A 16,255-nucleotide genomic window follows, 5' to 3' on the forward strand; every position below is an offset into this window, starting at 1 on the left:
TTTTTTATTTTTCAACAACTCTTACCTTCTGACTTTGAATTGATATTTAGAACTGATCAAGGGCTAGGCAATTAGTGTTAAGTGATTTGCCCTGAGTCACATAAGATGGAGGCCAGATTTGAATTTCCTATCTCCAGGCCTGGTGCTCTATCCACTGGGCCACCTACCTACACCTCTAATATTTTTAAAATAGGAATGTATATCTTCCGGAGGCCATCAAACCCTTTCTGAATGACAAAGTCACAGGGGGATCCTAGAACTGCACAGCAGATATACCAAGGAAGATGGAAACCCCTTACTCAGATACCCCTGTAGGACACTCTTCTCTAATACTCCTTTATTATTGGAATCATTGTGATCAATATCCCCACTCAGCCCCAGGGAAATACAGAAGAACATTACAGGCTATTATTAGAGCTCTTACAGGCCCCTACAAATCCTAGGAAAGTCCCACCTTTACATGTAATAATACAGAAATTCCTCTAAAATCAATTCATAACAAACCAGCAGATAGTGAGTTAATGTTAAAGATTTTTAAAACCCTAACTTAGATCTCTTACTCCTTACTCCCATACACAGGTGCCTGCAAAAACAGGCCAGAAGAGTCTCCAAGTCCTTCCCTCCACCCCACCCCCCCACCTGATCTCCGATCTGGAATGTTAACACAAGAAAAGGACAATGGAAACAAATACACCTCTCCCTACTGGATTGTTTTGATAACCCTGAAGGCTAGCCGAAACTTCAACTCACCTTTGAAAAATATTGAAAAATGAAAGACTGGTACTGAAACAATATTTGGACCAGGTTAGTGTTACTGTATCTTTTGAAATCTACTAGTGTAGCAAATCACTGCTTGATTAATTATGTAAGATCAATTGACTTGATTGGTCAAAATGTAATCAACTATTGTACCTCATGGATGGACGGAAAGAACAATTTCCAGCCCAGTTACTCCATGATGAACATTTCTTGCCAAGCTTTTGCATGCTTTGTATAATCAAAGAAAATAGAATAATTAAGAAATGTTAATCAAATGATTTTGTAATTCAGTAGAAGTTAATATATCATTTAATCCATTATCTCTAAGAAAAGATGTATGGTGAGAATGAAAATCATGCCAACATGTATGTAATCTTAAGAGAAGGGTATAAAAAATAAAGCCAGCCAGAGGCTGCCAGAAACAGTCTTTGGGATACATGACTGAAACGCAGACTGTATTCATTCGTCTTATCTTCTGACTCTGTCACACCCCTTGAACCCTTGAGTCAGCGGAGAGCAGGCTCTCATAGATATCACATTTTATCAAAGGCTTTTTCTGTATCACATAAGATAATTATATGATTTCTGTTGGTTTTGTTATTGTTATGGTTAATTAAGCTGATGTTTTACCCAATATTCCTGGTATAAAGCACACCTGGTCATAGAGTATGATTGTTGTGATGTTATTATAATCTCCTGGCTAATATTTTATTTAAAATTTTTGCATCAATATTCACTAGGGAGATTGGTCTACAGTTTTCTTTTTTTGTTTTAGCTCTTCCTGGTTTAGCTATCATCGCTATATTTGTTTCTTAAAATGAATTCTGGTCACACTCCTTTTTTGCCTATTTTCCAAAGAGTTTTTATAGTATTGAGATTAGTTATTCTTTAAATGTTTGATAGAATTCACTTGTGGATTTATCTGGCCCTGGGATTTTTCCTTAGGGCATATAACTGGACAAAAAATAGCTCCTAATAATAATTGTTTTTAATTTCTTCATTGGTGGTGAATTCTTCTTTTCATTTTTGATACTAGTAATTTAGTTTTTTCCTTCCCTTTTAAAAATCACATTAACCAAAGGCATATCTATTTTATGGTTGCTATTTTTCATAAAACCAGCTTCTAGATTTATTAGTTTAACAGTTTTCTTACTTTAATTTTATTCATCTCTTCCTTGATTTTGAAATTCTCAATTCTTATAAAGTTGCCAGGCAAACTACAATTTCTAATATTAGAAGTGGCATATGTGATTACTCACCTAACAATGATCTTTGAAAAGTCACTGAAGCATGGAACATATGCCAAAAGGTAAAAATTGTTTTCATTTTCAAAAAGGGGAAGGGAGTAGCGATTGTAAGCTACAGGCCAATAAGGCCTACATTAATTTCTACCCAAATTCTAAAATGTATTATTAAAGGAATTATTAACAAAGAGCTGGAAAAGAAAAAAAGTGATCATAAACAATTAGTATGGCTTCATAAAGGTCATGTCTACATAATATACCATAGTAAACAGAAAGTGTAAATGTCACCCAAATATTATATGTCACATGTAAAAAAGTTAGAAGAGAACCAGATCAGAAACCTTTCATAGCTCTGGCTAAAGAATGAATTTTTAACCAAACAAAGGATAACAGCAATCACAAAAGATAAAATAGTAATTTCTGTTGTGTGAAACTGAAAGGTTTTTTATGTAAAATAAAATTAATTAAACCAGGAGAAGGGAAACAATTGATTGGGGAAAAATCTTTGCATATTTCTGATAAGGAATTAAACATCAGTGGAAGATATCAATAGTCAAATTAGAGATTGTTGACGGTCTAAAAGCATCCTCTAGCCTTACCACTGAAGTAAAAGGGATGGGAATTTTGGAGAGAAAGAATCACTCCATTTGTAATTTTTTATAGAAGAGGAGAGGTAAACTACAGATAATCAGCTATAGACTTTAGAACTTGGGAGATTTCAACTATTCTGGAAAACAGTTTTGGAATTACACTAAGAAAATGACTAAAATATATATCTTTGACCCAAAGATACTACTACTATACAATGGTTATATATCCCAAAGAGGTCTGGGATAAAAATAAAGCTCCAATATTTTATTCTCTTTTTTTGTGTAAGGAAACAAAATAGATGCCCATAAACTGAAGAATGGCTAAATCTGGTATGGTACATGAATGTAATGGAATATCACTCTACTGAAGAAAGAATGAATACATAAAGTGGTAATCATCAAAACAATCTGGTACTGGCTAAGAAATAGAGTAGTGGATCAATGGAATAAGTGAGTTATTCAACACATAGTAATTAATGTCCATAGCCAATTTAGTGTAGGAAAACCCAAAGAGCCAAGCTTTTGGGCAAAGAATTCCCTTTTTGACAAAAACTGCTGGGAAAATTTTAAAACAGTATGGCAGAACTAAGCATAGATGAGCATCTCACTTCACATACCATGATAAAGTCAAAATAGATACTCGACCTAAAATAATGGGTGACACCATTAACAGATTAGAGAAACATGGGAAAGTTTACTTGTCAGACTGAGGGAAGAATTTATGACCAAACAAGACATAGAGAACATTATGAAAAATGAAATGGATATCTTTGATTACATTAAATTAAAAAGGATTTGTACAAACAAAACCAATACAACCAAGATTAGAAGGGAAACAATAAATTACAAAAAACTTTATAGCAAATGTTTGACAAAGGCCTCATTTTTCAAATATATGGAAAACAAAGTCAAATTTATAAGAAAACAAAGCATTCCCCAGTAGAAAAATAGTCAAAAGATATGAAGAGCTAGTTTTCAGAGAAAGAAATTAAAATGATCATAAAATGGTCATATGAAAAAATGCTCCAAATCACTATTTGATTAGAGAAATGCAAATTAAAACAACTCTGTGAAACCACATTCACACCAATCAGACTGGTGTAACATGACCAAAAAGGAAAATGACAAATGTTGGGAGGGGATGTGGAAAAATTGGGTCATTAATACACTGTTGATATAACTGTGAACTGATGCAACCATTCTGGAGAGCAATTTGGAACCACTCTCAAAGGGCCATAAAATATACCTTTTGATCCAGCAATGCCACTACTAGATCTGTATCCCAAAGAGATGAAATAAGGGGAAAGGACTTAACTGAACAAAAATATTTTTAGCAGCTCTTTCTGTAGTGGCAAAGAATTGGAAACCATGGGGTTGTCCATCACTTGGGGAATGGATGAACAAGTTGAGGTATATGGTTGTAATATAATACTATTGCACCCTAAGAAATGATGAACAGGATGACTTCAGAAAAACCTAAAAAAACTTATATAAACTGAAACAAAGTGAAGTGAACCAGGAGAACAATGTATACAGAAACTGTTATAAGGAAGAGAGGATGGCCAAAACCATCCTAATACAAACAGAAATATTATATAGTGATCAACTGTGAAGGACTAAAACATTATCAGCAAAGCAAGTCTCCAAAATAACCACATGATGAAAAATGCTAACCACAGCCAAAGAAAGAACTGTTGAAATCTAACTACAGATCAAAGCATGCTGTTTTCCATTTTATTTCCTTCATGAGGTTTTTATTGTGTGGTTTATGTGCCTTTTCTCATGCCATGAGCAATATGGAAATATGTATTGTATGAAATCACTAGTATAATCTATATCAAACTACTTTAGGTGGGGGGGTAGAGCAAAGGGAAGGAGGGAGAAAATCTGAATTCTAAAATGTCAGAAAACGATTGTTGAAAATTGCTTCTACACATAACTCCTGAAAAAATATAATAAATAAATAACTTGTTTAAAAAAAGAAATGATGAATATGATGAATATAAAGAAGCATGGGAAGATTTTTATGAAATGAAGTAAACAGAACTAGGAAAATAACATGCACAATAATTTCAACAACAACCACAAAACAAGTGAATATTATAGATATATATTTACATATAAAAATATATATTAAAATATATATATATTTCAAGTGAATATTATAAAATTACAATAGCTAAGCTTAGCCCCAAAGAAGAAATATGAGACTATAACTCCCTTCCTTTTTTAAAGAGGCTGGGGACTATGGGTGTGGGATATTGTATACAATGATGGACTTGATGTCTCAGTTTTGTTAAGCTAGTTGTTTCTCCCTGTATTCTTTGTTGTAAGGGATAGTTTTCTGGGAGGAAGAGGGAGAAAATATATTAGAAAATGTAGTTGATATTAAAAACAAGGTTATCAATAATTTTTTTCTTAAAGAAAGCAAGGAAGATTTTCAGCACGTTGAAATTTGAAATGTGGAGAAATAGGAGGGATTATAGACAAGAGTCACATAAGACAAGAAGGCCTGGATGAGCTACAATCACAGAAACACTAGCATAGAGCTAAATGAGACCTTATGCCAACTAGTTCAAATTCTTCATTTTATAGATGAGAAGACTGAAACTCAGGGAGGTTAAGGAACTTTACAGAGGTGACAAAGTGAAGTGTCAGAGGTAGACTTTGATCCCAAATTCCTGATGAAGTCAAAAGATCATACAACTAAAACTGGAAGGGATCTTGGAAGTCATTTGATTTCTCCACATTTTATAAATGGAAAAACTGAGACTCAAAGAGACTGTGTAACCTGTCTAAGGCTGCACAGGTAGTAAAGCAGCAAGCCAGGATTTGACAAGTTAATGACCCAAGTTCAGCCTACTCTTCTTCATTTTTGCTACAATGACATGCTCAATGGCCTTCTTAGCTCCAGTCTACCCAGTCTAATTCATCCTTCTGAGTTTACAAAGAACATTCCTAATCAATAGGTTGGGTATGTCAGTGGCTTACTATTGATGATTTGCTAGACACCTGCTCTTTAAAGGTAACAGTAATGGTTTCCATTTACACAAAGAAACAAAGGAATCTAGGAAACTTACATCATTCATCCTGTCCACAGTGGTGCTGATAAGATAAAGTGTATTGATGCTGATGGTCCGGACACTGTCACTAGTTAAGGAATCTTCAATTTCTGACATTTGCTTCTTAAGCTATTTCAAGGAAGGAGAAAAATGTAAGAAAACAGGATCATGATTGTCCAAGATTACCCTATTACTCTTCTTTCTCACACTGCAGGCCAGTATTAGGCCCATTTCACCAACTCACCCCTCCTTCTAACTTTCCCATTTCTGTTAATGACACCACCAGGAATTATATCTTTGATTCTTTCCTCCCCACTTCACATCCATCAACTGCCACAAATGCTACTGATTTTGCTTTCACAATGAGAGATTTGAAGAATAACTGAAGTTCATTTGAATGATAAATCCCTGACAGCATTATTCCTATAAGACATCTATATCAAAACCTCATATTCATATAGGTGATTATGTTATTCCCACTCAAATTCTAGTGGCTCCCTGTTGCCTATAGGAACAAATGCAAAGTCCTTTGTCACAACCTACCTTTCTAATCTTTTTATATCTTACTTCTTGCCATGTACACTTTGATCTAGTGACACTGGCCCCCTTGTTGTTCTACAAACTATATGCTACATCATCTCTCACCTGGAATGTTCTCCCTTCCGACTTCCCTGGCTTCCTTTGTTTCAACTAAAATACTTTCTTTTACAGGAAGCCTTTCCCAATCTCTCTAAATTCTAGTACCTTCCCTTTTTTAGTTATCTCCTACTTATCCTTTATATGGCTTGCTCTGTATATTTATTGTTTCTCCCATTAGATTGTGAGCTCCTTGATGGAAGGAACTGTCATTCTATTCTAAAAAAAACTATTTTTCATATCCCCAATACTTAGCATAGAGCCTGGCAGAGAAGAAGCACTTAGGAGAGGTTTACTGATTAACATCTCTGGTTGCAAACCTTTTGTCAGTGCCAACTATGGAACCTAGGCAGACCACACTACAGATGCTGGCAACTAACTTAGTGACTAGTAATAATCCTTCATCCTCATGTTTGCTGGAGAGGGTATCTCATGGATGCTTCCTCCTTTCTGAGTGAACCATGTAGGACATTTCTGATCTGGAGCTAATGAAATTCCATTTCCACATGTAAAGGTCCACAAAGATGAAGCAATTTATGTAAAGTAAAAACAGCTCATCGAAAATAACTCCGAAACCTGACTTCTAGTTCTGAAGTAAAGAAACATAATTGTGAGATTCAACTCCAGGAATCTCCTATTTTGTATGTAAAATGAATAAATTCGCAAACATGCTGATATCTGTTTAAACTACAGTCTATTCTTTTAAGAGGACTCAAAAAGCAGGATAAACAGATGTGAGCAAAAGGGAGGTGGAATATGGAGAGACTCTTGATTTTGAGAGAGATTCTACCAGGGTGACAAAAATCTCTTGATCTAGTATTTAATGGCTTTGCATGTGTGTGAATTTGTATATGACAACTTCACATTTATGTTACATATGTTTTTATATGTACTTGTCTCCCTCATTAGAATACAAGATTTTTGTAAGCAGGGATTGTTTCATTCTTTGTACATGTATTTCCATCATCTGGCACATAGTAGATATTTTAAAAAATGTCTGCTGGGGGGCAGCTGGGTAGCTCAGTGGATTGAGAGCCAGGCCTAGAGACAGGAGGTCCTAGTTCAAGTCTGGTCTCAGACACTTCCCAGCTGTGTGATCCTGGGCAAGTCACTTGACCCCCATTGCCTACCCTTACCACTCTTCTGCCTTGGAGCCAATACACAGTATTGACTCCAAGACGGAAGGTAAGGGTTTAAAAAAAAAATAAAAAATAAAAAGCAAAAAATGTCTGCTGCCTGATTAGTTGATGAATGATGAGGGATTACCTAATAGATACATTTGAAAATTTAATTGCGACAATGGACCTCTGTTCAAGAAATCAAAAAGTTTCTCCATGCCAGGGAATAATGACCAGAATGGCAAGTACAGGGGTTGTTATAAGCATAACCGAAATCTTCCCTGACAAGCATACAATGTTGTGCCAATGGGGCACAACAGAGAAACACATGACCATTGTTGTGGATAATCCTTGTCACAGTGCTTGGGTGACACAACATAAGAATAGAGCTTAACAGTTAAGTTGAGCAACATAAACAATAACCTGGATTATGATTTTTAAATTTTAATCATGCAATATTGGGCAACACTTTGTTTTTACATGGAGATTAGTGTTTATTTAATAAAAATGTCTTTATTTTCATTTATTTTTTTTTTATTTTAAACCCTTAACTTCTGTGCATTGACTTATAGGTGGAAGAGTGGTAAGGGTAGGCAATGGGGGTCAAGTGACCTGCCCAGGGTCACACAGCTGGGAAGTGTCTGAGGCCGTCATTTATTTTTTTAAAGGACAACTTTATTTTATTTTTAATTTTTTTCCATGATTACATGATTCTTGTCTCCCTCTGCTTTTCCCTCCCCACTCCCAGAGCTGACAAGCAATTTCACTGAGTTATACATATATTATCACTCAAATTCTATTTCCATATTATTAATTTTTGTAATAGGGTAATCTTTTAAAACCAAAATCCCAAATCACATACTCATATAAATAAGTGATAAATAATATGTTTTTTCTGGATTTCTACTCCCACAGTCATTCTGTAGATGTGGATAGCATTCTTTCTCATAAGTCTCTCAGCATTGTCCTGGATTAATGCATTACTTTTAGTAGCAAAGTCTATTACATTTGATCGTTCCCACCATGTTTCATTTACTGTGTATAATGTTCTCCTGGTTCTACTTAATTTCATTCTAAATCAGTTCATGTAGTTCCTTCTGGTTCTAATAGAAATCAACCATTTCATTATTTCTTATAGTACAACAGTATTCCATCACCATCATATACCATAATCTATATTCAGTCAATCAAGGACATCCCCACATTTTCCAATTTTTTGCCACCACAAAAAGCACAGTTATACATATTTTTGTACAAACAGAACCTTTCCCATTAATTATGCCCTTTGGGCATAATTACAAATTGCCTTCTAGAATGGTTGGATCAATTCACAACCACATCCCCTCCAAAATTTATTAATTTCCTTTACTGTCATTTTGGCCACTCTGGTAGGTGTAAGGTGGCACCTCAGAGTTGTTTTGATTTGCATTTCTCTAATCAGGAGGGATTTAGAATATAAAAATATATTTTTTAAAAGAACTGGAAAAATCGAGTAGATTTTGTTCCTTTTTTCAGTTACCCTCCCATGAACCAGTAGACAAATATGCCACTGTTAACATGAACTACAACTTCTCATGTGAAGGACTACATGCTCTTGAAAAATGTAGACTCCTACACCACTATTTGTTGATTTCACTCCTATATATGTGCTGCTCAATGAAGAGGGAGAAAAACTCTCTTGATTAGATCCATGACACATGTCTGTTACACAACCTCAACTGGGCCCTCACTGTTGCTAGGCAAATCTGTTAAACACCTCCCTTATCAACTTCCTTTCCCATTCTCCAGAGCAGCTCTTCTAAACCTTTCTATCCTTCTACAGATCTTTCATGCGTCTACTTCCTTCCACTTTCTGATGAGAAGTTGGCCTCATATTTTACAGAAAAGAACTCCCTTTTCTCCCCTCTTCTTCATTTCCTATTACTCAGAAGCCTTCTGTCACTCTCTCTTTCTTCACTTGTCTCACATGAAGTGGTCTTACAGCTCACCAAGGATAACCCCTCTATCTGTTCAAATGATCCCACTCTATCCCATCCACTCCAACAGATTGCTTCCCATCATCCCTAATCTTTCACTTATTTTCTATCTCCTTTACTAACTCCTTTTCCACTGCCTACAAAAAGGCTTGTGTCTCTGCTACTCTGAAAAAAACTATTCTTGATCCTTTAGTCCCAGCTAACTATCACTCTGTATCTTTTCTGCCCTTTTAGCTAAATTCTTCCAAAAGGCCATCTGCCATAGGTGCCTCCATTTTCTTTCCTTTTACTCTTCTTAATTCCTTAATCTAGTTTCTGACCTCATCATTCCACTGAAACTGCTCTTTCCAAAGCTATTAAGGATCTCTAAGTTGCCAAATCCAATGACCTTTTCTCAATCCTCACTCTCTCTGACCTCTTTGCAGCCTGAGACACTGTTGATTACTCTCTTCTTGATGTTCTCTTTTCTCTAGGTTTTTGGGATGCCACTCTCTCCTGATTCCTCTCCTTTGCCAGATCCTCTTCCAGATCATATCCCTCAAGACTCTATCCTGGGCTCTCTTCCCTTTTCCCTCTATATTATTTCACTTGGCGATCTCATCAGCTCCCATGAATTTAATTACCATTTCTATGCTGATGATTTTCAAATCTACCTTTCCTGCCTGAATTTCTCTGCTGAGTAAATAGTATGGTGGAAACCAGGCATAGACAAACATTTCATTCAACTATCTTGACTGGGTCCATGACATATCACTCCATACACCATGACAGAGTCAAAATAGATACTTGACCTAAAAATAAAGGGCAAGACCATAAACAGAGTTGGGGAACATGGGAAAGTTTACCTGTCAGACTTATGGATGAGGGAAGAATTTATGACCAAACAAGACATAGAGAATGTTATGAAAAATGAAATGGATATCTTTGATTACATTAAATTAAAAAAGTTTTGTACAAACAAAACCAATGTAACCAAAACTAGAAGGGAAACAATAAATTACGAAAAAATTTTATAGCAAATGTCTCTGACAAAGGCTTCATTTTTCAACTATGTGGAAAACAGAGTCAAATTTATAAGGAAACAAAGCATTTCCCTGTAGAAAAATGGTCAAAAGATGTGAGCAGGCAATTTTCAGAGAAATTAAAATGATTCATGGTCATATCAAAAAATGCTTCAAATTACTATTTGATTAGAGAAATGTACATTAAAACGACTATGAGAAACCACACTCATATCTATCAGGTTTGCCAAAAAGGAAAATTATAAATTTTGGAGGTGCTGTGGAAAAACTGGGACACTAATACACTGCTGATAGAATTATGAACTGATGCAATCATTCTGGAGAGCAATATGGAACCACTCTTAAAGATGAAATAAGGGGAAAGAACTTACCTAAACAAAAAAATTTTAGCAGCTCCCTCTTTAGTGGCAAAGAATTGGAAGCTGAGGGGTTGTCTATCATTTGGGAAATGGATAAATAAGTTGGAGTATATGGATTTAATGCAATACTATTTTGCACCCTAAAAAATGATGAACAGGATGAATTCAGAAAAACCTGGAGTCTTATATGAACGGATACAAAGTAAAGAGAGCAGAATGAGAAGAACAATGTATACAGTAACAGAATTATATGATGATCAACTGTGAAGGACTAAACTATCATCAGCAAAGCAAGTCTCCGAAATAACCACAAGAGACCAATGATATAAATGCCATCCACAGCCAAAGAAGGAACTGTTAGAATCTGATTGCAAATAAAACATACCATTTTCCATTTTATTTCCACATATTTCCTTCGTTAGTTTTTTACTATATGTGTGATATATTTCTTCTGTCATGGCATGAGCAGTATGGAAATATATAGTGAATGAAAATATTGATATAACCTCTATCAGACTATATATATCAGACTATAATACTGCCTCATGGAAGGTGGGGAGGGAGAAAATATGAAAACAATTGTCAAAAATTGTTTCTATGTGTAACTATATTAAATAAATTTAAAAATTTCTTAATTTTTCTGTTGACCTCCAGTCTCACTTCTCTAACTGCTTTTCAGACATCTCAAACTGAATGTCCAATAGATATCTAAAACTCAAAACAGCCATAACAGAATTCATTATCTTTCCTATGTGAAGAGCAAATCAAACTTTCTTCGTCTATCAGTCAGCAATTTTTAAAGTTAATCAGTCAAAAACTTAAGCACTCCTATGTAACACTAAGAGTGATCGCAAGTCACATGCTAAAGTGGGTGACAGGGGGGCAGCTGGGTGGCTCAGGGGATTAAGAGTCAGATCAAGAGATGGGAGGTCCTGGGTTCAAATCTGACCTCTGACATTTCCTAGCTGTGTGACCCTGGGCAAGTCACTTAACCCCCATTGCCTAGCCTTTACCATTCTTCTACCTTAGAACCAATACCCAGTATTGATTCTAAGAGGGAACGTAAGGGTCTTCAAAAACAATAAATAAATAAGCATACAAAATAAACAAATAAATGAATGAATGAATAAGTGGATGAACGAAAATAAAGTGGGTGACAATTCCAGACACCCACTACCCTGCCCCTAGGCAGTACTAGGCAAATTGAAAGACTGTAATTGGTTCCCATGAAGTGGAGGAAGGGACAGGAAGTGACATGGGAAAAAGACTATAAAAAGTCCTGAACTTCCTATCCAAGGTAACTTCAGACTTTGGCTTCACTTGGAGCTGAGACTTTGGCTCTTGGACTACTTCTTGAAGACCTGCTCCTGGAACTTCTCCTTTGGACTTTGGTGTTGGACTACTTTGCCTTGGGTGGGTGAGTAGCTGGCCTTCCTTTCCTGGCTTCTGGAGAGATTGGTTATAGAGAGGCCTTCCTTTCCTGGAGGAGGCTGTGTTGGTAGAACCCTTGCTGAGGACATCACTGGACTTCCGACTGAGAATTACTGGGAAATCCACGTGGGGACAAGGGAAGTGGTGAAGCCCTGCCATGGCTGAGCTCCACACCAGAGCAGTGCTTAGGGTGACAGGCTAGATAATTCTCTACCTTTTTATATTTTCCTACTTTCACTCTTTCCACCTCTTTGTAAATAAAGCTACTAAAGGTTATTTTGCCTTAAGTTATATCTTTAAATCGGTAACCACAATATTACTTTAGAATTCTCATATCTAACATAAAACTTTAATTTTTTATACCACTAAAACCCTCCCTGCCTTCTACCTTCCCTATTACCATAGATGTCAATACCATTTTCCAAGTCCTTCAGGTTCACAACCAAGGAGGCATCCTGGACTCCTGTCTCACACAATCTCCCTTTCCACATCCAATCTGTTGCCAAGGCTCATTGATTTCACCTTTGCAACATTTCTCAAATAAGACCCTTTCTCTCTTCTGATACTGCCACCACCTTAGTGCAGACTCTCATCACTTCAAGCCTTATTATAACAGCCTGCTGCTGATGGGTGTGCCTGCCTTGAATCTTTTCCCACTCACATCCATCAACCATTCAGCTACTCTAAAGTGATTTTCCGAAAACACAAGTCTAATCATATCACCTTGTGATAATGAAATTAAATCTGCCCTGTCCATCCTTAATCTAATCACCAAAAGTGAGAACATCCCCACTTAAATCACAAGTTGGGAGATCTGTGAACCCATGTGAGCTAGAGTGAGTGACGAATCAAAACTTACTGACTGCCTCCTGGGCAGTCCTAAGAAAAGCATCTGTTGTGATTGGCACGTAAACTAAGAGGAAGGCACAGGAAGTGATGCAAAAGAAGCCCCTTTAAAAGAGAGTGACAATTTCCAGTTAGTTCTGTTGGAGTTCAGCTCTCTTTAGCCTGGGACTGGACCTGGAGAAGCTCTGGCTAGGACCTTGGACTTGGTAAGACTATTCTTAAATCTTTCCCTTAGAACTACACATGGAAAGTGAAGAAGTCTGACTATCTTAGCCTCCCTGGAGGTACCGGCTTCCCAGAGGCTCCCATGATTAGGAGAAGCCCTGGTGGCTAAACCCCTTGTTAATTGAGTTTTAGGCTGGCTGGCTGGAACCTCTGGAGCCCTGCTGGGTTAAAGCCAGGGATTGAGTATATAGTCTCGTCCTTTATGTTAGATTTCTTACTCTATCCTATTCTCATCTCTCTACTTCCACTCTCTCTCTTATATTTTGTAAATAAATTACTAAAAGCATTTTAGAATTGAGATTATTTCAATTCTTGGCGACCACACCTTTAAATATTAATATATCCAACCAAAAACCCCTTTTCCCCTCTTACAACCCTGCTCCCCCACCCCACAACTCCCTACTGCATCCAAGGAGCAAATACAAAATTTGGCATTCAAAGCCTTTCATATCCTAGCCCCTCCTACCTTTAGTTTTCTTGCACTTAGCTACCCAATATGTACTCTCTCTTTTTTTTTTGTCTTTTTTTTACTTTCTTAGAATCAAGACACGTACTTTTTGATTCAGTGACACCAGCATTCTAGTTGTTCCAAGAACAAGACATTCCATCTCTTAGCTTTGGGCATCTCTCTACTTCCACTCTCTCTCTTATATTTTGTAAATAAATTACTAAAAGCATTTTAGAATTGAGATTATTTCAATTCTTGGCGACCACACCTTTAAATATTAATATATCCCCTTTTCCCCTCTTACAACCCTGCTCCCCCACCCCACAACTCCCTACTGCATCCAAGGAGCAAATACAAAATTTGGCATTCAAAGCCTTTCATATCCTTTCAAGCTTGGAATGCCTTCCCTCCTCCTGTATAACTACTGACCTCTCTGGCTTCCTTTAAGTCCCAACTAAAATTCCAACTTTTACTAGAAGCCTTCCCCAACTCATCTTAATTCTAGTAACTTCCCTCTGTTAATTATTTCTTATTTATCTTGTATATATTTGTTTGCCTATTTTCTCCATTAGAATGCAAGCTTCTTAGGGGCAGCTGGGTAGCCCAGTGGATTGAGAGTCAAGCCTAGAGACGGGAGGTCCTAGGTTCAAATCCTGCCTCAGACACTTTCCAGCTTTGTGACCCTGGGCAAGTTACTTGACCCTCATTGCCCACCCTTACCACTCTTCCACCTAGGAGCCAACACACAGAAGTTAAGGGTTTAAAAAAAAAAAAAGAATGTAAGCTTCTTGGGGGCAGGGGCTGTATTTTACTTCTTCTTGTATGCCCAGCACTTAGCATAGTGTCTGACCCAGAATAGGCACTTGATAAATGCTGAGTGATTGATATACCCTAACATAATTCAGATCCAAGGTCATTAATAATAGACCATGGGCCGAATACAATATGATGTTTTTTTCTTTACATGTTAATTATGTTTTTCAAAATAAAAACAAAAACAGACCAAAAACCGTCCAAACCACAATTTTTTACCCCTCCATAAGTCTGTTCCCTATTTCCCTGTGCCTAAGGTTAATTATACCCAAGTGAAATTATAGCCAGATGTTTAGTACCAGATTGGTTTCTTGGTTATTCCAGGTTACAGACACCTGTTTACAACACAGAGAAGGTTAAATTCCCCCTTACCCCTAGTTCTGGTGGCAGGGCACATTGCCGAAGGATATATTCTATCATCATCTCACCCCCAGGCTGTTCCAGATAACCATGGTGGGCCATTGCACTGATTACCTGCACCACAGCCCGCTTCACCTATTCAAGAGAAAACAGAAATCAGATCAAGACAGCCTTGTGACCATCCCTCAGACAGCTCCACAAAATGGATGTCTCATTTTTAAAGACCAAGCAATGAAGTCAAATGAACCCAAACAACCCTCTATAGCAGGGGTCAGCAACCTTTTTGGCTGTGAGAGCCATAAAAGCCACATTTTTTAAAATGTAATTTCGTGAGAGCCGTACAGTGCTCACAGTGCGCGCTCCTGTAACAGCACCTGAAAAAAAATTGATTTTATGGCTCCTGCAGAAAGAGCCATATCTAGCCCTCAAAAGAGCCAGATATGGCTGGAGAGCCATATGTTGCTGACCCCTGCTCTATAGGAATTGCTACTCGAGTCAAACTCCAAGTTGTGCTAAGGGTTCTCCTGAAGATAAAGAATAACAAAATCAACAGGACATTCTGCGGAGTTAAGAGTTAGAGGAATAGATTCTAATTGTTGCTAAGTGAAGGTCTCATTGTCCATATAAAGTCACTCTGCCATATCCCTGATCAGAATTAGGCTCAAAAAAAAGAGTCCAGGCTAGACAGTGTTGAGCAATTTCCTGGTAGTGTCTATAGTGGTAATTATCAAATCCTACATCTATTTGATTCAAGAGGCAGGGAAGTCACTTTTTTTTACCTTGTTGTTAGTGTCCATCAGAGGAAACTTCATGGAAGACAGAATAAATGGCTTCTTAATCTCCATCTGAACAGCTAAAAAAGACCAAAAGTGTGGCTCAATCTCCTCTGTCCCAGTCTTCCTAATCCTAAACTTCCCCATTTTCTTTCCCTTCTCCCCACACAAAATCCTCCCTAAAACAGGTTGAGGACAAGAGGATTGGTCTAAATAATTCTTGAACCCCAGCCTCCCAAATTTCTATGTGACTGACCCTCCTTCATTCATTTTTCTATTTTTAGTCCTAAGGATTTTGGTCACAGCAGAAAAAGGGAAAAGTGATGCTCCATTCTCTGTCTTTTAGATGCTATAAAAGATTTATATTTATTGCTTTTATCACCCCTAGGACCTTTATGCCCAAGAAGGCCACAAAGACATACTCTAGGCACATACTGGGTATGGGGAACAAGAGCAGGAACAAGGCTGAGCTTTGTTCCACCTGAGTTTCCTTAGAGGGAAGATTCCCCTGACTCCCTAAGATTTATTCACTCTGAAGAGTTGTTCAATTGTCAGGGAGCTGAGGTAAACAAGGAAACAAGTCAGCAATATGC

General features: G+C 37.0%; 1 protein-coding gene across 2 annotated transcripts in view; it reads right to left on the minus strand.

Annotated features, from left to right (window-relative positions):
* Positions 1–16,255, minus strand: part of MROH1 (maestro heat like repeat family member 1) — a 156,436-nt gene that overhangs the window by 99,235 nt on the left and 40,946 nt on the right. For both annotated transcript variants that reach the window (XM_044669587.1, XM_044669577.1), the window contains exons 11-13: positions 15,669–15,742; positions 14,902–15,024; positions 5,674–5,784 (exon numbers count right to left, since the gene is read on the minus strand). In XM_044669587.1, coding sequence (XP_044525522.1) covers positions 5,674–5,784; positions 14,902–15,024; positions 15,669–15,742 — 308 coding nt within the window. The remainder of the gene's footprint in view (positions 1–5,673; positions 5,785–14,901; positions 15,025–15,668; positions 15,743–16,255) is intronic.

Source organism: Gracilinanus agilis, chromosome 1 (genome assembly GCF_016433145.1).
Source record: "Gracilinanus agilis isolate LMUSP501 chromosome 1, AgileGrace, whole genome shotgun sequence".
NCBI classification, from domain to species: domain Eukaryota; kingdom Metazoa; phylum Chordata; class Mammalia; order Didelphimorphia; family Didelphidae; genus Gracilinanus; species Gracilinanus agilis.